Source organism: Solenopsis invicta, chromosome 2 (genome assembly GCF_016802725.1).
Source record: "Solenopsis invicta isolate M01_SB chromosome 2, UNIL_Sinv_3.0, whole genome shotgun sequence".
NCBI lineage: Eukaryota > Metazoa > Arthropoda > Insecta > Hymenoptera > Formicidae > Solenopsis > Solenopsis invicta.
Genome location: NC_052665.1, coordinates 16,887,755 through 16,910,223, shown reverse-complemented (window position 1 = coordinate 16,910,223; position 22,469 = coordinate 16,887,755). Strand labels below are relative to the sequence as shown.

General features: G+C 34.9%; 1 protein-coding gene and 1 long non-coding RNA gene across 5 annotated transcripts in view; one reads left to right on the top strand and one right to left on the bottom strand.

The window, feature by feature from the left end:
• Window positions 1-22,469, top strand: part of LOC105197520 (acetylcholine receptor subunit alpha-like) — a 186,856-nt gene that overhangs the window by 4,362 nt on the left and 160,025 nt on the right. For 3 of the 4 annotated variants that reach the window (XM_039445944.1, XM_011163938.3, XM_026131119.2), the window contains exon 2: window positions 4,620-4,901. In XM_039445944.1, coding sequence (XP_039301878.1) covers window positions 4,695-4,901 — 207 coding nt within the window. In that variant the 5' untranslated portion in view covers window positions 4,620-4,694. Of the gene's footprint in view, window positions 1-4,619; window positions 4,902-22,469 lie in introns of those variants that run through there. The other variant, XM_026131120.2, reaches the window with a different exon arrangement.
• LOC105197519 overlaps window positions 12,047-22,469 on the bottom strand; it is a 28,291-nt gene continuing 17,868 nt past the window's right edge. Inside the window, exon 3 of the long non-coding RNA XR_850823.3 lies at window positions 12,047-12,174. This is a non-coding gene — a long non-coding RNA (uncharacterized LOC105197519). The remainder of the gene's footprint in view (window positions 12,175-22,469) is intronic.

Below are 22,469 nucleotides of genomic sequence, written 5' to 3'. Positions count from 1 at the left end.
CGGATTCAATATCCTCCAACATGAGGAATCCTCTCTATTGTGTCCGTATGCGGAACTTTCGTTCGAATTGAAATTGCACCACGATTTTTATCGAAGTTTAATAAACGCTCTAATCCAGAATATCATTCACAAAGAACCTCAATATCCCTCTGAAAGCCTTCCAATTGTATCCTATCACCTCATACCGAACATGTACAATTTAATTTTCTATTTGTCTTACATTTTTCGTTACTACTTTTTCATTGGTTATAATATTACTTGATAACACCCAAAAAATAATAATTGAATTTAACTAAATATAATTAATTATATATAATTATATTTTATCTATAATTATATATTTCTAATTATATCATTTATTATTTATATAAAATATTGTATATTATAAACTATACACAATTATGAGATTTTTACTATAGATGAACACAAAAAAATAAAACATTATTTGTTTTAACGCACAGTGCTGGCTACTTCATAAAGCTCTTCATGTTTAATCATTGGAATAGTATAGTAGATTGTAAAAAGCGACATGAGCTTTGGAGGATTTTGACCCAATCGACAGATTCTCGTTTAAATTTTCATTGTCAGCAAAGTACATTCTGGGTCTTCAATTATGCGTACGAATCGAATGCTACAAATGTGCGATACCATGGATAGAATCCTTTTCAGACACTAATGGATTGTCAAGAATAGAACTTCACGTGGTTTTGCGATCGTTGGCCGATCAAATGTTTTCAATTCTATTTTCCGCGGCCCGCGTTTCACTCTTCTCTGTCGATGTTGAAATAGTTTTGGAGATAGACGCCGTGCTGAAAACAACGTACCATTTCCACATGATAACTTTTTAATCCGCAACATACATTGTGCAGAATATATACCGCTGCAATCAACAATGTCATATCATAATTATTTCATGCTAACAAAGAAAACAACGTATCCACGTACACGAAAAATCAAGAATTATTCATTTATTACATTAGAGATATTTTAACTGAAAATTTTAATAGCACTTGTATATACTATATACTAAAATTATATGCTATTATTATATATAATTACAAATAATCAATAATTTGATGTCTAATTTCGATTTCGGAGATTGCCTCGCAGTATAAATGCAAATAGGCACAGAAAAAACTATTGCCTGTTTCGATCGTTAATCTTACAGCCGGTATCGAGTGCCAACCGAGTTCATTGTCTCGATTTCCATCGAATAGGTTCGCGCACTAGAAGCGATCCTTACTCGGAAGCGCTCGAACGATCACAAAGGGTGCTATAAAGTAATTTACTTTCTCGATAGAAAAATAAAGAGGGAACGCGAGAGAGGTATGCAATAAAAGTGGAGCGAACTGCGTTGAATCGCGGAACTGTTTAAAATCTATTTGGATTATACGACATCGAACTGTTCGACGCCGCGAATTTTACACGCTTTGGGAACAATCGACAAATCTCCCTGGCTAATCACGAAACAATGAGTTAATAAAATATTTTCTTGCATAATGAAAACAACGAGACGGCTGTCTCGCTTTAAAATAGTTTAAACTTTGCATAAATATTATCCGATCATCTTAACGCTTTATATACTTTTTACAGTTAGCACGTTCTAGAGTGCACGTTCGAAAATTATTTCAATCACGTAGCTTAGAAATGAAAAATTTAGGAATTCGGAAAATGAAAAAGTAAGTATTACTAGATCAGATCGATGCTATCAGACTCAGCGCATTCAGTTTTAATATCGAATAGGGGTCCCCAGTGTATTCCAGTTTTGTCTAGACGGATTCCAGGCTGATGACAACGTCGTGAGGTCGGCTCTCCTCGGTTCGCTAATCCGAAATAATATACCGTTGACCCAGTTAGCGGCGCAACAGCAATTAGACATTCGCGCGGTGGCAGACGAGGCGGGACCAGGGCGTTGATCGATCCTTCCTCGTCGCTGGGCGTATGTACTCACGTAAATTCCCGTCGTTAATACCCGCGCATCGGCCACGATGACTGCGTCGACATGGACATGAGTTACGATCTCAAAGTCCCTCACCTGACAGAAAAGGAACTGCTTGCTCGATTCAAACATCAGCGGCAAGAATTTGGATTGGCGATTCGAGTTAGTCCAATCAAAACTTATTTCATATAAGAAGTCTGATTTGCAACAATAATAGATAACTTAACTGCTTGACCCAAATGTAATCACTTTAGTAATATGAATCCACTGCTACATAGAAATTTTAAAAATTTTACACAAATAAGATTGTCCTATCATATTCAAATATTTAAGCTAAATTGAGTTTACTTGGATTTTTTAATATTTTCATTGAAAGTGGACCGAAAAGTTTAAACGAAGCGTATATATGGGTTAAGCATCTGCTACACTGGTTACATAGGAACATCTCGGCGCCAGTTGTCTCTTCTGTAAATAGAAAAAATTTCACGAAAGTACGGAAGCTTTTAAAATATTGTTTCACTGGCGGTTCTATTATCTCACTTAGCAACTTTGTTGCATAATGGTATTAGGTAAATGCGCATATAAACTTGCGCTCTTTCTTATCTCAGGATATATTAAAATCTTGAGAGTGTATACAGAGATGTGGAAAGTAGAAAATAGTTTAAATGTCTGTTTATAGCTTTTTATTATAATAAATTTGTAGTTAGGTATAGAGATGTGCGGACTATTCGATTTAAATTTGAATCTCTATGATTCGAATACAAACTATTTGAAAATTTCGAATTTAAAAGGTTCGAGTAAATAAATCGCATATATTGATAATTCAATATAAAATCACATTTAAAATGACTTTATATCATATTACAATAATTAATATTCTTTTACAATCTATATCTTGAAAATCTAACAAATAATTATGTTGTTGAATAAAAATTATATTTCAACAATTCAATTTGGTTAAAATTTTACTGATTCGGGTTGATTCGGATTCAAACAAAGAAATTCGATTCAATTCAAAAAACTTTGATTCGTACATCTCTAATTAAAGCTCACTCCCTTCATGAACACTATCCGTAATTATAGAATTATGCTCAGATGTCGTTTTATTGTAATATAAAATTGTTGCATAAAACAAGCTGTTTTATTTACGTTAATAACGTTGCAGTCTAATTGTTGCAAATTATATGTTAAAATTTACAAAAATTAAATTACCTATCACTTTAACAAAAATTAAACTTCCTAAAGATAATATGCAAGCTTAAACTTTTTATCGTATCACTTCTTTGGTGATAAAAAGTTAAAAATTGTATTAAAATTTAAAAGCGAGCACAACCGAGTTTGCCGTAACTGTCGCAATACTGTCATGTAACGTTCTTGTTTGTGCAATAAAGAAAAGAGAGTAAATCCGTTTCATCTGATTGCGAGTTTACAATTGATCAGCTAATTCGCTTAATTACGGCATGCGTTGTAAAATCGTTGCGTAATAACGTGGTCGGCCGTTCTATTTGTTCGGACCCCGTTAAACTTCGGTCGACGGACAAAACGGCCGCTTGAGGTACCTCATGATTTCCGAAGCGTGCGATCAATCCCCGATCTATGACGGCGTGCGATTTGCGGCTGCGAATTGGCGCTCTAATGCGTGTCGAAAATCAACGCTCGTGTTATGCCAAGTGTCGGCTCACCGTTAATCGGCCCGATTCCACGCGAACACTTTAACATCGTTACGCATCGCGGTTCGCGATCATAGGATCGTTTGCCGTCCTACTTCCGGTTTACTGCTCGTATCTCCGTAATTATGCAGCGTCACGATTACCGTCATATTCGCATTGCCAACGAGCTTCGTTGCAATATTTATCGCGGATAAATATTTTGTGACTTTAAACGTTGTGCAGCTTTAAAAAGAACAAAAGGCAAGAATCAAAAGAATAACGTTTTTAGAAATTAAATTTCAGGCGAAAATGTACACTTTACACCGAGTGACATTATTTTCATATTTAAAACAGCGGAATTCTTTTTCGCGCGCGAAGCTCGAGGAAGAGACGAAGGTGGGACGGAGAAGGGGGTTGAACTCGTTACTTGTACCCATAAATCCGCCCGCGGACCAAGTTGTATCGTTCTCAGTCCATGGTATGCTATACGCCGGGAATTGCACGTAACGAAGTATAGTCTGGCAAGGTGTAATGTAGCGACTTAACTTAGAGTTTCGCTTGTGTTGGTATATGTACATGGCATATCAGGATTTATGCGTTCTCTCACGCCTACACATTTTGGGACAATTTTGTGGACTCTTCTTTAAAAAAAAAAAAAGAAAAGAAAAGTATTTTTACTAAAGAAATGACCCATCTTTTAACTCCTTAATTAAATGTCAAGTGAAAATTTTTCTAACTAATAAGATTCACTTGGAATTAATTGTAGAGAAACTTAATCTACAAATAAGAATTAATTAGCGAGTTGCGAAGGATACGAATCCAAGAATTTTATTAAGAATGTTAATTAACTTCGAAAAGTACAAATCAATGATAGAATCGTGTGCTTCAGTTAAACTGCGCTGTAATTAATTCTATAATTAACGATAACTAATAAAAGCCGCGGTGATTAAAGGGTTCCCAAGCGATGCTTTTCAGTGCGAATATCGAGGAAAAAACCAACAGCTGATTACATCCTACATCTTCTTATTTAGATACGTGGTTCGCGCGGTCGAGAGAGGGCACAAAGGGGCCGGACGTATCGTTCACAGTGGAGGAATCGGGGGACCATGATGCCCCCCATAATCGGGGAAACGCTGCGCGTATGGTTTCTCTCGGCGCTGGTCGTTCACGCAGCCGTTGCCGGAAATCCGGACGCGAAACGCCTCTACGACGACCTGCTATCCAACTACAACAAACTCGTACGCCCCGTGGTGAACACCTCGGACGTGCTGCGCGTATGCATCAAGCTTAAGCTCTCGCAACTCATCGATGTGGTAAGTGAACTTTATGAAACCTTATTAAAAATTGTGAAATATTCTACAGCGACAATCCCGTAAAATTGCTTTGCTGACACAATTGCTGGGTTATAATTCAATAACTGTTGCAAGCGTAGTCAGGCAATTCTGACGCTATTGATCATAGAGTCTATTGTTACGATAATCGTCAATTACTAACTACATTTTAAATAATCATAGAGATTATTGACACAAGTAATTGATAACTGTTCATCGTCAATCAAAATATATTCATAGATATAAAATGAACAATGAGTTTATTACTGTATCATTACAAAAGATTTTCAGTAATCCTATATTAACGTCGATTGAACATTTGTTAAGAATATAGTATACAAATATTAATAAACATTAATAATTGCTTTTAGAAATAAATATATAGAAATTTTAATAATATAGAAACTTTTTATAGAATTGAAAAGAAATAATAAAACAAAATTTGTTACAAAAAATTTAAAATTTAGTCATAATTTTTCAAAAAGTATCTTATTTTATTTATTTAATTCTTGTCACACCCGGCCGTCAATTATTTTCTTGTGACTTGACCATAAAAAAATAAATCTATAGTAGTGTTGTGTTATTCCTTTTCTACTTCACCAAGTGATAATAGTTATCTATATCCAAAGTATCTATATAAAGCGTCTTTAAACTTCGCTGATATTGCACACTCCCTAAGACGATGATTAAACTTGTGCAAGTATTAAAGCGCGTGTTATAGCTATTATAAAATCAATAGCTTATAAAGTCCACGGACATTCTAGAATGGCTAATTTGCGATTCAGGTTAAGATGCTCCTCCGGAAACTACCGTAGAAATCCAAATTGTCGCTACGGAAAATGGCACAAAACTTGAGTAATTGGAATAATTACTTGGTTGAACTTTGGTGAAATTTTAGTTAGTGTTATGATTGTTCTTCGCAAAGTTAAAGTATGGATAAAGATTTTTATAAGCATCATTTGAGATCTTATTAGTAGACTACTAATTAATAATATATAATATAATAATTAACTATATAATTAATTTCTATTACGATATATTAATTTAATAATATCAAATTGTACTCAACAATCACAAGAAAAATAATATTTAAAGTAAATCATAAAAAAACTCTCTTATTTAATGTTATAGATATATTTGTTGATTTTTCAAAATTTTGTGCAGATAATAATTCAATAAAATGGCTGCATTATAACAAATTATGTAATCAGAGAACAAGAAGCATTACACTTGCTTATCATTATGGTAATACACGCAATAAACGCGTAATGAGAATCAGGGAATATCTTCCTGCTCGGTAACCCTGCTAGAAGTTCATATGTATGCACGTAACTCCTGCATCTGTTTGGCAATGACGCACTTACGACTAATAACGCGCACATAAATTAATTAGCTAAGCTGTTAAGTTGCATCTTTCTCTTTGAACTCTGTTGAAATTCATTGCCGATTTAACGTTGACAAATTAATTTGTGAAGTGCATTTATGATAAATTAGTATTTTTTTAATGGAAAATTATATTACATATATAAATGTGCAAATAGACATTTTTAACTCTATTACACAGCCATTTTACAGTACACATCAAACGTTATATTGAACAAATGAAAGAGAGCAAACATATTTTTATTGAAATTTTTTGAATTTTTAGGAGAAAAATACACAGTTAAAATGTAGGCGAAATATCAATAGCTCTCCCTTCACAATTCAGTCATCCAAACGTAGAAATTCGATATGACATTTAATATCACGAGAGCGTAACACGACGTACAAGAACAAGCGTCGGACAATAAAATATCCTACACAGCAACCAAAAATTCTGCGTGGCCGAGCTAACAAAAAATTTGCGGATACACAGAGAACACAAGCCAGGAATATACCCAACACGTAACACCGCGCGTCCTTTTCGTCGTTGTAAAGAATAATATCACGATGAAAATGTACACTAGGTCAGCAATTTCTTGAAATTGTCGACCGCGACTATAACATTCGCGGGAACTCCCGTCGGGGAACGACCGAGCGAGATGCACATTTGACGTCGTAAATCACTAGAAAATATTTCAACAATGATCATTCTGATCTCAACATACGTCAGATGTGACGATTCATTAGTATTACGCATAAAGAAAGAAATTAATTTCCGAAAAGTAAAAGAAAAATTTTGCATAAAATTTATTTTTAATTCCAATCTATTTTTAAGTTTCTTGTGTTGCGTATCACTTTAATTAGTAGTACTAATATTATTGATATTAATATTAATAATATTATTATATTTCTATTATATTAATACAGTATAAACAATATAAGTATTATTAATAATATAGTATTAATATATCATTAATATATTGTATTACATATATAGTATACTGTTAGTATTATAAAAAGAACATTCCAAGAAACATTTCACATTTTTTCAAGAAATAACTATAGTTTGGTTAAGAATAAGATTTGCTTAACATTCAATTAACGTTACAGCAGGAATTTACTTTAAAACATACGATAAGAGTTCGCTCGTTCGGAGGAGAGAAAAACTCAAGATTCCTGAATTCATTCCTGATGTTATAATCCAAATTGTTTAAGCGATGGTCGATTTGCATAACCCCTCGTGACTCCTTGCTCCCTCCCGGAAGCGTAATTTTAGCGATACGCAAATGTAATTCACAGAAAGGGATATTCTCGCATTTTGCTTTCACAATCCGACGTACGGGAAGCCGTTATCTCGACCTTAATGCGAGAACTCGGTAAATTCATCGCGGAGTCTTTCTCGGCTCTAGACTTATAGACCCGGTAATTATGCGCGTGTGTCACAGGAATTTTCACGTGACTCATTCTGCCGTAATTACATTTCCCGAACCGCGGAGGATCCGCGCACGGCGCATAATTATATGGCAATTTACGTGACCGCCAGCATTGTAAAATAACGGGGCTTTCGTGCTACTGTCGACTGCGCGCGAAAACTGCCAGCGCGGCTCCTTTCGAGGCAGAATTTTATACGAAACACACGTTATACATAAGCGCACGCTATGTTAGCATGTAGAATTCTGCATGCGTTGCACTAAAATTTAACCGACTTTAAGTTATGACATTCCGCGTATTATAATTTTCTAAATTGTAACATCCGTCAAGTATCGACGTTTAAGCGATTCGAACTTGGTCCATTAGACTGGCTTTTCCAGAGTACAATGCGATCGTAATCAAGAAATTTTTTTTTTTAACTTTTAATCTTCGTGAAAGAGAAAATCAAAATTGAATACGAGTAAAAGTTGAAACTAAAATTAATGTGCAAAGACTCAACAATCGCTTCAAGTGATGTGTGAGTACGACGGATTAAAAAGCTATCTCTAATATTAAGAATCAATTCACTCTTTTATTGCGGTAACCACGTTTTAAAGATTAAGCCGTAAATAAAACAATCGTATTTATGAAGCGATGAAAGAAACATGGTCTGTCTAAGATTCTGTCTAAGATTCAGTTTGTCAATTTTACCGAAAAGGTAGTTTGTGCTTCAACGTAACGGCGGCCATCATTGCGAACGCAATCTCGTGCACGGCATCGAATCGATACTTCGCCATATCTCACGAGTCACTGATGGATGCTTTCACGCCGCGTTCGATCAGCACTGCGGTTTCTTGCGTGATCAAAGCGCGATCACGCGATCTCATTTTCTCGGGATAGCTCGAGCTTTACGAGCGCCAAGGCGCCCCGCCAATTTTCTCCGTTGCCGGGGCTTACAAGATCGCGCGGGAGAAAGACTGCTGAAAGTTAACGAAAGGCGGGAAAATGGGTGGAAGTTAAAAAGAAAAGAGAATTAAACGTGGACGTCATTGCATCCGATTTTATCGGACTTAAGAGGCATATCCATCAGCGCTGCCAGATCCACAAGAATTCCTGGCTGACGTCTCGAGGATTCCTCGTGCTCTTATAGAACCTCGTGAAAGTTTCATTCTACGTCAGTCGCGTCTTCTCGCGGGGAGGAATTTTTCCATTTGTATCAAATGAAGCGACGAGAGAATGAAGATGCATTGCATTCTTACGAAATTCTCTCTCTTTCTCTCCTTTTCATGTAAAATTTATTACTTTTCGTTGTACATAATAACGTATTAATATATTAACTCTAATCTTAAAGAAATTATTGTAGTGAAAGTAAATTTGAAAATTAAATTATATTATTTCAAATTAATTTTTTTCGAAAATTAATAATTAATAAAGAATGAGACAAAATTAATTTTAAAACAGCAATTTGTTGTCTATCTTGTTTTTACGAATAATCAGGGTGTCCACTCAAAATTTGTATATCTATTCCCCAAAAATTCTAGAATTTTTCAAGAATTTTTATCAAAATTCCAAATAGGAGAATTTATGAATGTAGCATTAAAATAAATTTATTTTATTATACACGCGTGTATCGACGAATACGTTTGTCGCGCTTTCCATCATTAAATATAAAAAATATAAGAAACAATTTTGTCAGAAAGATATAAAATTTAAATTTAGAAGTAAAGCTTAAAAAATTTCCAGGAAAATCTCTGATTCCAGAGGGCACAGTCTTAAATCCCTGACTTTTCAAGTTTTTCCAGGTAGTAGATACCCTGATAATATAAATATAAAAAATAAATAACTAACCGAAAGGTTGGACGTTGGCTTCCTCAAGTCGCTCACGAAGAAATATCTGTAACACACCATTGAGGTTGGTTAGCTAGATGTTATACACTCTATATATATTGCAAATATTACTTACCCAGTTACTCCAAGGTTGCCTTGCAGGCCTCCTCCTCTTCCTTCCAGATTACCAGGATTCGTTGCACGCTCACTCACTCACTCGCAAAAATACAATTACGATCGCGCGATTGGGTATTCGGTTTCAAAAAACAGTTTGAGTCCGCTGAAGAAAAGAGTTTGTAATAGCTACCAAATAATAAGTAAAATAATGTTAATTAAGCATTTGATTAATATTACCAAAAAAAATTTTACTTTTCTAAACGTTTAACAAGTACTGTCCAATTAAATAATATTTACAAATATTTAGAAAAGTAAAATTATTTTTTTATTATATTGATCAAATATATAATTATTTAAATTTATTTCACCCGTTTGACAGCAATTAGCACACTATGTCTTTCAGTGTCCTTTCCTTTGATCCTGCGCAGGACATTTGCAAAGTATTAAAATATAATACAAAAATTAATTTTTGACTCACCGACCCGATGCGCAACGAGCGGAGTTAATCAGCCACGAAGCTACGGTGATTACTGTAACACAAACATAAGATTTAAAAATTAAAACTGTGCTCAAAATAATCAATACTTCAAAAGTTAATTCTTATACAACCCAGGAAAAGGTTTCTTTAAATCAAAAAATATTTGTTTGATTCAAAGAAATTTGTGCATTGCTATACGATTAAAAAAAAGTTTCATTGATTTGAAGAGATTTTTTTATTCTTCCTACTATTAGAATTAAAGAAATAATTTGGTTGTGCAATGAAATTTTTTTTTAATTAAAGAAATATATTTTTAAAATCAGAACAACTAAATTATTTCTTACATTGCTGTCAATACTTTCTTTGAATTAAATAATTATTTGTTTAAATAAATAATTTGGATAAATAATTTATTTACTTTCAAAAAAGCTAATAACGTTATTTCTTGAAATAAAATAAATTTTTATTTTCCGCAAAGTTATTTTTATTCCAACCTAAAAAAACCAAGTTAAAGAAAGGATTTCATTAATTTGAATATTTTTCTCTAGATATATATAAAATTTTATATAAATTTTCTTTCTTTAGGTATTTTTTTTTTTATTTATTAAGATGAAATCTCGAATGAAAGAAAAAAGGATTATTACTTTTATATAAGAATTTATATTTACCCCAAGGTTGCTCCGCTGGGGCCCGATGCCTCTCCCAGGCCTCCTCCTCCTCTCAGAGTCCTTCAGGTTGTCCTCTTCCTCTCGTTGCACACGCGGAACACTCGCGAGTAATATACTAAATTTGCGCGCGTGGACTAATTATTTATAAAGTTTTTCGCGCGATACTGCGGCACTTCCGATTTATAAAACCCATGATATGAGTTCCCATTCAGAGGGATTCCTGTGGATTCAGCACCCCGAGTCGACGAGTAAGACGCACGCGTACCCGCCCCCGAAAAAGGGTAAGCCCCACGCGAAAGAAAACGAAATCAATGGCATTAAATCCGAAGCCTCTTGTCTCACAAAAATCACGTCTAAAATTGACTCGTTCATACGCCCAGCCAACGGATCATCTTAATCAGTCCCACCGGATCTTATATCCAAGCGGCGTCGACAAGACACTCGGGCAGGACGAGAAAAGAAGGTACTCATTGCCGACGTCTAGCATTTTAAACGAATCAGGAAATGAGAGCCAGCCTCTCGTCACAAGCTTAACCTACAAGGCCAAGTTCTGACCAAGTCAGATTAAACGTGATTCACTGGCTCGAACCCCAGATCCAAAGAATCCAAAAAGGGTATCAAAGATCTAAGAAAGCCTTAGGTGGACGAGAGCAAGAGAAACGTGCGAATCCAAGACAACTGATCCGAACTCTTACCGCTTAGGACCGAACCGATCGCCAGAGACAGAGCGTGTAAACCTCACACAACCAGACAGCCGCGCAACATGCACACAGGGGAAACATGCCATAACGCGGCCCGGCATTACCTCATGCACGGGCACTCGGCATGGAACGTCGCGGTGCGCCGTCTTTCTTAGCCACCATGCGCAACGCCCCAGAGAGGAGATATCCACTGCCAAGCAGCGGGGGTGCGATTCCCGGCCCTCGAATTAGGATTCTATCGAATGGGAGTTATGAAAAGTCTATTAGTCCGATAACTTAAACGGCACTCCCGGAATAAACGCGCGACGCGACGAACCGGCTGCGGTTCGTTCATTTCATAATAGTTCGGCGACGATGGACGTTGGCTTCCTCTCGTCAATTCTCGAGGAATATCTGTAACATACGATATTCATTGGTTAGTCTAAATACGTTGTACATCCTGTACATGTTGTAAATATTACTCACCTCAAGGTTGCCTTCCAGGCTTCCTCCTTTTCCTCAGATTATCGAGTTTTATTGCACTCACTCACTCACTCGCGAAAATATGGATACGATAGCGATAATATAATATTATATTTTAATCCTGCGCAGGACATTTCCAAAACATTAAAATATAATACAAAAATTGATTTTTGACTCACCGACCCGATGCGCAACGAGCGGAGTTATTCAACCACGAAGCTGCAGCGATACTGTAACACACAAATATAAGATTTAAAAATTAAAACTGCGCTCAAAATAATCAATATTTTAAAAATTAATTTTTTTACACTCAAAGAAAAATTTCTTTGAGTCAAAAAATATTTGTTTAACTCGAAAAAATTTGTGCACTGCTATCATTAGATATAAACAATTAATGTAAGAAATAATTTTGTCAGAAAGATATAAACTTATAAGTAAAACTTTAAAAATTTCCAGAACTAACAATAAAATTTCTAGGAAAATCCCCAATTTCAGAGACACTCTCAAATTCCTAACTTTCCAGGTTTTTCAGGTTTTTCCAGGTAGTGGAAACCCTGATAATATATGCAAATGTTTAATAAATTGGCAATTATGCTTTAGATTAAATACTAAAACTAAAATGCATTAATACATGATTGAAAAAATGAACTTTATTACTTGTATTATAAAATTGTAATAAAAATTATTATCATAAGAATATATATTCTTTCCTTTATAATTATACCTTTAATTAATATTCCAATTCAATTAAACGGAAATAAAAGAATTTAAATGGATGACTAGTCCTTAATAATTAATGGCGGTTTTTCTCTAATTAGTTTCTGTGGGTATTAAAGACAAAATTTCCAGCAGAACGCAATCGACGAATTAAAAGACTTAATTAGCGAATAATATAAAATCTATAATCCATTATAAGGTACTACATTACATTATTTCAAATAAATCTTAAAAATTATGGCCGACGATCATCGTTCTAGCAAATCTCGTTAAATCTTTCAATAAATTTTCGGAGATACCTGAGAAAGTGATACAGGCATGCGAAGAGTGCTAATTGGATGAGGTTACCCAAAACCTTCGGATTTCATATATGGAAGAACGGGCGTGGATAGCGTATATATAATGCATACGCATGCTACTGCTTATACACGTTACTATTTATGATCCCGGCTTAGATACCACGCGTACGATGTTCTACCCCATTGTCGAGACGATCTATCATAAGCAGTGCACTTTGCGCTGCACTACCGCGATATATGGCGGAGATATTACCGACACGAACGAACGTGTTGGCACGGCGGCGCTGCAGCTCCAAGTTCTCGAGGATTGCCGATTGGATTCCATTAGAGTTCATTAAAGCGTATTAGGAAGGCCTCACGGGGCAAGGCGATCCATCCACTTTGAGTTCCGAAGTGGTGATGATTGTCCCGGAAATTTCGACGTTAAATCGCCGGCGCCTCGCCGGGATTGGAGATTATCGACTTTAGATTTTTCCTCGCGGAAAAGAATTGAAATGCGCAACGAGATCAAGTGCCGAGCGATTTTCGTCCGACGGACGTCCCGTAAACAGCGTGAAATAATTATTCTCACATACAATCGTGCACTTTTCGCAAAATAGCTCGATCGAGAGGAGTTAAAATTAATTAGTCGTGGCGTGAAGAGTAATGATTTCACGCCAGCGAGAATTGATTGACGCGACACATAAAGGTCGTTCATATTATCGTGCGCTCGTGTGCATCAATGTTATCAAAACGTTATCAAAAGGGAACCACCAGGCACAATGTTCAGCGACGTGTCGGGGAAAAAAAGACGCCATTGTCCGTCGCGCACACACGAACGGATGATGCGCGACATTGGCGAAATAATTTCATCGCCCCATCGTCGTTACTTCGGCCATTCGATTTATGTGTTGCGTATAAATTTATAAATTACCAGCTACCTGCCGATATACGGGAGAAATTTGCATACCGGAGTGCCTGCTCGCATACGAGTATATGAATGTATCGTTTTAATGCCGCGTAAATCAAGCCGGCCAAGCCGCGCTTGTTGTCCGCTGCAGTCGTCCGGTTGCATTGTCCGGTGCGCGAGAGCAAGAAATTTATATATATATTCGTGTCGCATTTTACGCATTTCAAAATTACATTTTGTTTTCGTCAGTATATGTATTTAGAATTACAATTGCAGAGCGCATGTACCGTTGTCGCTATGGAGCTACTACATCAGGAATTTTCGGAACAACGGTGCGTTGATTCGAGCGTGATGCGTTCATCGGCATGGTTAATTACTAAACGATATCGTAATCCCGTTAAATTTACGTTGCATTATGTATATCTCGCAAATTCTAAAGTTTTCCACTTGCCCCTTCGCGCGTGTTATCTTAATTAAATTTTCGTTCAGTTGCGCGGGAGTAAACGTTGTCGAGTCGATAGCATTTACACAGTACTCTCCATTCATAGATGAGAACTTTGGTAACACGGCTTTCATGCAACGTCGCAATAATTTTCACGTAACAATCAATTGTTTCGAAAGATTTGCGCGCGTTAAATCGGGAAGATGACGTGCGACAAGTAATTTACCGTGGCTGTAAGGCTTTCAGCATTACGGAGGGCACATACTACCCTTTAGCATCTACCGCTCGAACTCTTCCGTATCAACGTCGTATTTGCTAGCCACGTCCGCTGCTTTGATATTCATAACAACGCGTCGAAGGCCTTGTTATATCATGCCTGATGCATTTGCTTTGATATTTGGCACGATCCCGAAACTTTGAGCGGGAGAAGTTTCAAATGCGACGGCGACAGACTCTCCATTACAACTATGTCAATGAAGCAATAACATTTTTGCGAACGTCAAAAGTCTCATTGTCTTGCTATTTCTTTGCGAACTAATTTTAAAAATCTATAAATTTTTAATATACGTAGAAATGTATATCACATTAGTTGTTTTTTAACAAAATAAATTTAGTTGTAACAAATTAATTTATTAAATTTATTAAATGTACTAAATTTAACAGAACTTAATTGCATTTTGTTTTTCAAGCGCACTCAGCCTTTACATAAATACGATTTAAAAAATTCTGAAAAAAGATGTTAGCTAATTTCGTTAGAGCAAAAATCCAGCAGAAAATCTGTAGTCGAGAGTAAAGTTTGGAACGCATTTACTGTAGAACTAAAAAAAGCTTCAATCATATTAAAGCCAATGCTGATGAAAGAGAAGAAGATATGAAAACGAACATGGAAGACCGAGCAAAAGAGTCAGTTATGTAAAAGAAGAAGGTAGAATACCCGGGGAAATATAAACAAGTAGGACTTTCAGTATACGTCGCTCGAATGAGCAATGGTTATGGCAAAAGTTTTCCACCGGTACGTGCCCTCGCGAGTATCGCAAATGCGACCGTGCATTTCCGGAACGCCGACGATTTGTCACGAGAAAGTCCTATAAGCTCCCTGGTTCACCGTTTCCTTTAGAAGGGCGGTGAACATATCTTCCCAATTCGAATTTCTATCATCGATACTCCCCCTTCGACTTTTAAATTATTACGATGATTTTATACTGTTTCTATTTCATAACTAAATTACAATCTATTATCAACTGGCATTTTTTCTTTAATTGACTTTCTATTTATATCAGTTATACCGTTTTTATTCCATAAGGCCCTACGCACAATAGAGAAATATTAAATATTAGGAATAGGAATTAAAATTTTAGAATCAGTTTTCTCAATATGAATATTGAATGTAAAGTACAATGGATAAAAATAAAACGCAAGACATAAATGTATCATACAAGATACAACAAAATTTATTATTTATGTATAGTGTTCATTGAGGAAATTGATTCTAAAGTTTTAATTCCTACTCCTAATATCTAATATTCCTTTATTGTGCGCAGGGTCTAACTCTCTCTTTATACCTCTTTCTCCCTCTTGATTCCCCCTTTCAATAATATAAATATTTGAAAATCGATTTTGTGTCACTCTTCATGCTTTGGAAGATAAATCTCAATGAGCCTCAGGTGGCCAGCTATAATTTTCGTTTTTATTTAAGAAAGATCTGCGGCTGCGCTCATAAACCGATATCGTATTACCCATAATTTCCGACGGTCAAAGTCGATACCGAAATCAACCTTTCGCCGGAAAATACACGGCATCTCCAGACTAGTCGTGCTCCCGTAGGAATAGCGAATAGCATCGAATCGAGATACATTCGATCGTGCGCGCGCAAAGGTCCTTCTCGCGTTACACGACGATTGATACGAAAGTCGAAACCCCGAGCTCATTCTCGTAAACCGCGAACATAAGAGCCATCCATCGGTATGCGACCAGACGCCTCGATGGTTCTCAATTAATTTAGACGCGAATCATTAAAGGATAAATCCATTGGGATTCCCGCCAGAGCGCCGAAACTCCCGGCGGCCGTCATTAACCGCACGATAAATGAACCGTGTACACTCGCACCTGTGTTCCATGACTATTTACGAGAATCCTGAAATCTATCCGATGGCTGAAGATAAATCGCCGACAAAATTAACGAACAAATAAACATCTTAACCGAAGGAAAAATCTACAGTGTAAGAAAATAAATGAGATAGTATAATGAAACCAAATTAAATTCAATTATTTTGAAGTTATCAATAAAATGTCTCATGTACAAAATCTTATATAAGTACAGAACTATCTTATATACATACATATATTTTCAGAATATACATATATCTTTAAACTGTTTTTTTCTCTCTTTCTCAAAAATATCGTAAGCGTTGATCAATTTGATCTCAGCTTCTTTTACCATCTTTAATTAATTAAACTTTAAATCAAACTTGTATTATGACAAAATCTGTTCAAAATTAAACAATGTAAAATTTTATAATATGTTTACAGTTGCAAAACTTAAATTACGGAAATATTTCATTTTTAATTGCTTTCAAATTTAATTACTTAGAAAAAATCTTATCAATATTTATGTATTGTTTAAAAAAAAATAAATTCCAAATAAGTTGAAAAATATGCCTGTAAAATTTATCTAATATTTTAAATATATATATATATCAATTTAGAACACGCATCTTTGTTATTATTTTGCAAACAAAGCGCACTTAAGAACGCTTATAAGAGTAAGTTCGTCATCCGACGAACAACTTTCTCAAACTCGCTGAGTCTTAAGCGGCGTCCCGCGATTTAATACAAAAGCGGAAGCTTGTCGATTATGTGATCGACGTACCGGCTTTCAGTTCAGAAACTGCGGCAATATCAACGTTGTCTACTAACAATATTATATTATAGTTTATCGAAGACGCGACAAAATTGCTGTCCCCGTTGATTATCGACGCGACACATTTCGCTGGGTCTTATTACTGTCTTGTTTATTAAAAATTAAAATTTTATTGAAAATAGAGATTATCGACTCTAATAAAATAATGTACACTATATTGCCGCAAGTTATTAAATAAAATAATCATTGATTTTTAAATTTTAGTGATAAATTTGCATATAAAATTATAACATAATATTCAAATATCGACAATTAAAATAATGTTTGCAATTTATTATGTATCTATTGATTCGTAAATGATAATTGACTTGACTATTTATAATTTAGTCAATGAAAGTTGACTATTTATAATTTAGTCACGTTTCTTTTACGTCAGTATTGCCTGTAATTATACATTTTACATAATATTATATACACTATTCAATTCATACGGATTGAATTTATTGAATTATTCAATTTAAGTCAAGAATAAATTTTACATTGCGCTGAAATCTCATTGTTATTTGTTGTTGCAAATAAAAGCTTCTAATTAAATTGTAGCAAAAGCATCAGTAAACAAATTGCAATGCAACCGTAGTTCAACCGACGTCGGTCAGTTTGTGCTTTATACGAGTAGCCACGTTTACTACGTTTGTAGCATAGCAGTTGTTTGGCGTTTCCCAAAGTTGGGATCCGAATTTCGCCGCGAAGTGCTAAATCAACTGCACTTAATACAAGTCCGTTGACCGGAGAAGGGCTGAAACGTTTGATAAAAGTTTCAGACACATACGCGTTACATGTTACATTCGCTACGGTGGACATTAAAAGCTTGAAAATGATTACTCTTTTAACACACATTTTTCACGTTGTGAGAGTTGCGCGTATTAAAACTGTGAAAACATCCAAACTCATTAGACTCACGTCGTGCAATTAAACTATTTAATTACAAGATACAAAACAATGCTTTTTATTAATCAAATGGATGATTAAAGTTGGGACCGCATTATTACTCATCGTAATTAGCTTAATCTCGGAGGCAAGTTCCCAACTATTTGAATAATATTGGACTTGTAATTAATGTGACGCATCTTCGTGGCAGCTCGCTTGCTTGCGACCATACTATATATTGTAACGCGACGTATAACTGTCTATGGTATTAATGCCGACCCGGTAGGAAAGGTTTGTGAAGCTGATATTCCACTTCCTAATTACGTGAAAATTAAGCCACCGAGATTCACGTGACATTTCCTTCCGTACATTCACTGACAAGAACCTTTCGTCTCGCGTAATTAGTTTTTACAAAATCTAAATCTTATTAAAGCGTATAAAAATAAGCGAGATTTCGAAGTAAACCGTTACTTGTAACATCGTTATCGTTACAATTACTTTTTCAGTAACAAATGGGTAACGACGTTGCATCTCCTTATTTGTAACGTTAAAAGGTAACGCAGTTACCATTTACGGCAAATGGATTTAATCGGCAATTGTAACAATTTACCATAAAATAGTTACTTTTATCGTTATACTTTGTACGATTTCTAGTATTGTATATATTGAGACCATTGTTGCCAGAAATGAGATAACTGCAGCATTTTTTTAATGCTTACTTTATATTTATAAATTTAATATGTATATAACAGTAAATGTTTTGACCTTTAATCAGATCATCTTCAGTGAGATAACATAAATGGTAATAAAACAAGATGAGTTATTAATCATAATCAATAAATAAAATACAATTTGAAACTTATTGCATGCACATAAGTCAAACTAAAAATGATTTTGTCATGAATTGTCAAATATAAAGTTGCAATCACATTCGTATTTGTATTTAGTATTTACATTTGATATTTACATTCATATTTGACAATTTATAGTGAAACGATTTTTAGTTGTTTGACCTGCACGCATGCAAATATTTCAAAATACATTTAATTGACTGTATTCAACAACTCGGTTTTTTTATGTTATTAATATTTTTAAAGGCGCGACTTAGTTAAAGGTCTAAACATTATACGTTTAATTTAATTGTTAACAATAATGTTGATTAGAGAGAGAAAGAGAGAGAGAGAAAAAACGCGCGTGTAAATATTATTCATATATTTAAATGCAGCAATGATATACAATGATATAAAATCAGATACTAGACAGAATTTATAAGAATGGTCAAACATTCGTTACTTCGAAAATCCTACCATACACTTTTCCTGAAAGCTACGTGTCTTGAGGGAATAAAAAAGAAGAATTGGTAGAACTCATCGGGAAATTGCCCTTGAAATGTTTCACATGCGCAATGGGAAATAGTCGAGTGTGCTATCAGGTTGCTCTAATGTTCCAAGGATACGAGACAAGGAAGAATCTTATGGCTGGGTGTGATGAGAAAAGAAGGCCACCGTCGCAAAAAAATCTACGCTGAGGTAGAAAGCAAGATAAACCTGATTAAGGTCACGATAGTAAATGAAATTGTGTTACGTAAACCTGGATAAGAGCGAAATGATGATTCTGTATAGAATTTCGTTCCCAGTTTTATTGCGAGCGTCTGAATCTTGGTTGGTCAAATAAAGAGTTTATTAAGTATTATCTCGAAAGTGGCTCTGCATAATTAGTCGATTTAAAATATAAAGTTTACAATTTAGATTAATGCATCTCAATTTTGGCATGTTGTTTTATGATATTTCCCTTGCGGCTATTATTTCTTCATAAACGTTTACGGAAGAGAGATCAAATATAAAGTATCATAATGATTATTAACTTTTCTGATGATAAACAATCGAGTTTTCTTCACAAATAATAAACTGTGAGTTCACATTATTTTTACTGACCACTGTTTAATTGTTATTAATGTTATTAATTTGTGTGCTTATACTATTGACAGTAAAATTAAAATACCTCTGCCTCTAAGATAAGCAAATTTAAAAAAAGTGGAACTACGCTAAAAATGATCATACTAATATATATCAATAGTATTTACAACGTAAAATTTTTACTTTTTAGATCGATATTTTAACAAATAATTTACTGATTTTTTTTTATTAAGAATTGATTTTAGAAGAATATAAATAGAAATGCATTAAATCTCGAAACCTTTTACAAACTTTGCGAATTTTCAGGGCATAAATTAAAAAATCGCACATAAATGCAATTTACTTTTGAAAGCATGAATCTTCACTTTTAATTTACGTACTCGTTGAGCATTGTATTTTTTTTCACCAAGTTATTTGATATTGCAAATAAAAAAAAATAATTCTTTTTGCTTTAATATTGAAAAACTCGGCCAAAAAAATCATACAATTTTCAACAAGTACGCAAATTGAAGATAAAAATTCACGCTTTCGATAATTAAAAGTCTTAATTCTGTGCGATTTATAATTCACGCCTTTGCAAAGTTCGTAAAAATAAGTTTTAAGATTTGACGCATCTCTACTTATATTAATTTGTCTATTTTTGAAGAGCAGAATGGATGATGCTTTAATTTTGTTTTCGAATGTACATATGAAAGTAACAATCCCTGTATTATAAACACACAATTATGAGTATTAAAATAACTTAATGTATAACATTATTCTCTGTCATATTTGATTATTTGATTGGTTTGCTGTTTTACTTATACTCGATTTATTAACCATTTCGTCTATATGTTACAAATTGCATTGTTGAAGCATCGTTCTTGTATATAATTTGAATAATGATTTTCTCCTTGTTTTCGGAAAAAGCACTCTGCTGCATATGTCTGTACGCAAAACGTTAATCATGTTCTGTTAATTAACTTGTACCAATCCCTCTACCACGGTGTATATTTGCACGACAGTACTACGTTGCTCGAGAATATGTACATTATATTATGCAGCCCGCAATGCGCCGTTAGATGATAGATATAAATGAGAAATAATCTGGGAATCTTCTTTTCACGTTAACAGCAAAAATTTATTTATTACTTATTTCACAAAACAGTCAAATTAATTAAGGAGCACTGCAAATATATATACATATACATATGTATATTACGTATTATACATATTTTATGATAAAATATTTTATAGATTCGGTATTTATATATGTAAAATGTGTGCGTTTATAAAGGTAACTGTTTCAATTGAAAATACAAAGCTTGCTGCTGCGGTAAAATAAGTAATCCTTTGGGATTCGATGTATTTTCAACAGTTCCTTGAGCTAGACAGAGTCTCGAGACGTTTTCGCACGGAGAGTACAAACAAAAACGTGTTCGTGTCCTCGATATTCGAGCCACCTCTCGAAATCCAATTTAATACAGGTATCGGTGCAACGCTGTCACTCACGACGAGTCCCTCGACAACACTGGAGCGTTATTGAGAGCGTAAAGTAGAATCGAAAAGAATCAAGAAGACACCGGCAAAGCGAGAGAACAGAAGTAACTTCAACTAAGGATACCAACAGTATACCAGAGAAATATAATAGAAATCCACAACCGAATCGGAAATCTAAAACGGTGGATTTTCCGGGCTCTCGCGGTCAATTTCGAAATTTAATTTCGAAAGTTTATTATACCAGCAGAAATATCAACGATGTTTGATATCTTTCAATCTCAGCTTTTCTCGCGTCGCTTGTGCGCGAATGAAACACTTCTGCGGCCGCGAATGTAAGCGCGTTGCAAATAAAACGCGCGCGAAATACGACGGATTGGTGAAATACGACGGCTTTTCAAAGAGCGAAGTGCATACACGCCGCAGGCATTCGCAGCGCATCGAATGGCAGAGATAACACCCGGAAGCGAACGCGTTACATTATAGTGAGATGGCGAGGTAACCGTGGAATTTGCGGATCGGGCTCGAATGCCTTGTTCCAAAGTGCCTCAGAGCTGGCCGATATTGACGCACCCTGTCGAACGTTTGTCACGCCATATCTCGATATTTACGACGATTGAGGACGCTTTCGGAGTTGTTTCCGAGTGTGTTATCATCGCACTTTAGGGCCGCTTGGACGAACGAACTTACGATGGTTTGCTAATAATGGAATGACTGATGGTACTCCGCGACTCGAAACTACGTATTCACTATCGAGATCCAAGAGTACCCAAGATAGTAGAATGCATTACGCATTCCATAACTTCTCCCCCAATATTTGGTACGCTAAGAAAACAAATTTGTTAAAAAAACTACAATATTTAGTCTGATTCAATAATTAGTTGCACAAAAAAAAGATACAGTTTATTCATGTCAACCATTCAAAATTTTGAACCAAGAATTAATTAAGTCAACTCAATTATAGTTGCACGTACATCGGACTAACTATTTTAGTTTTTC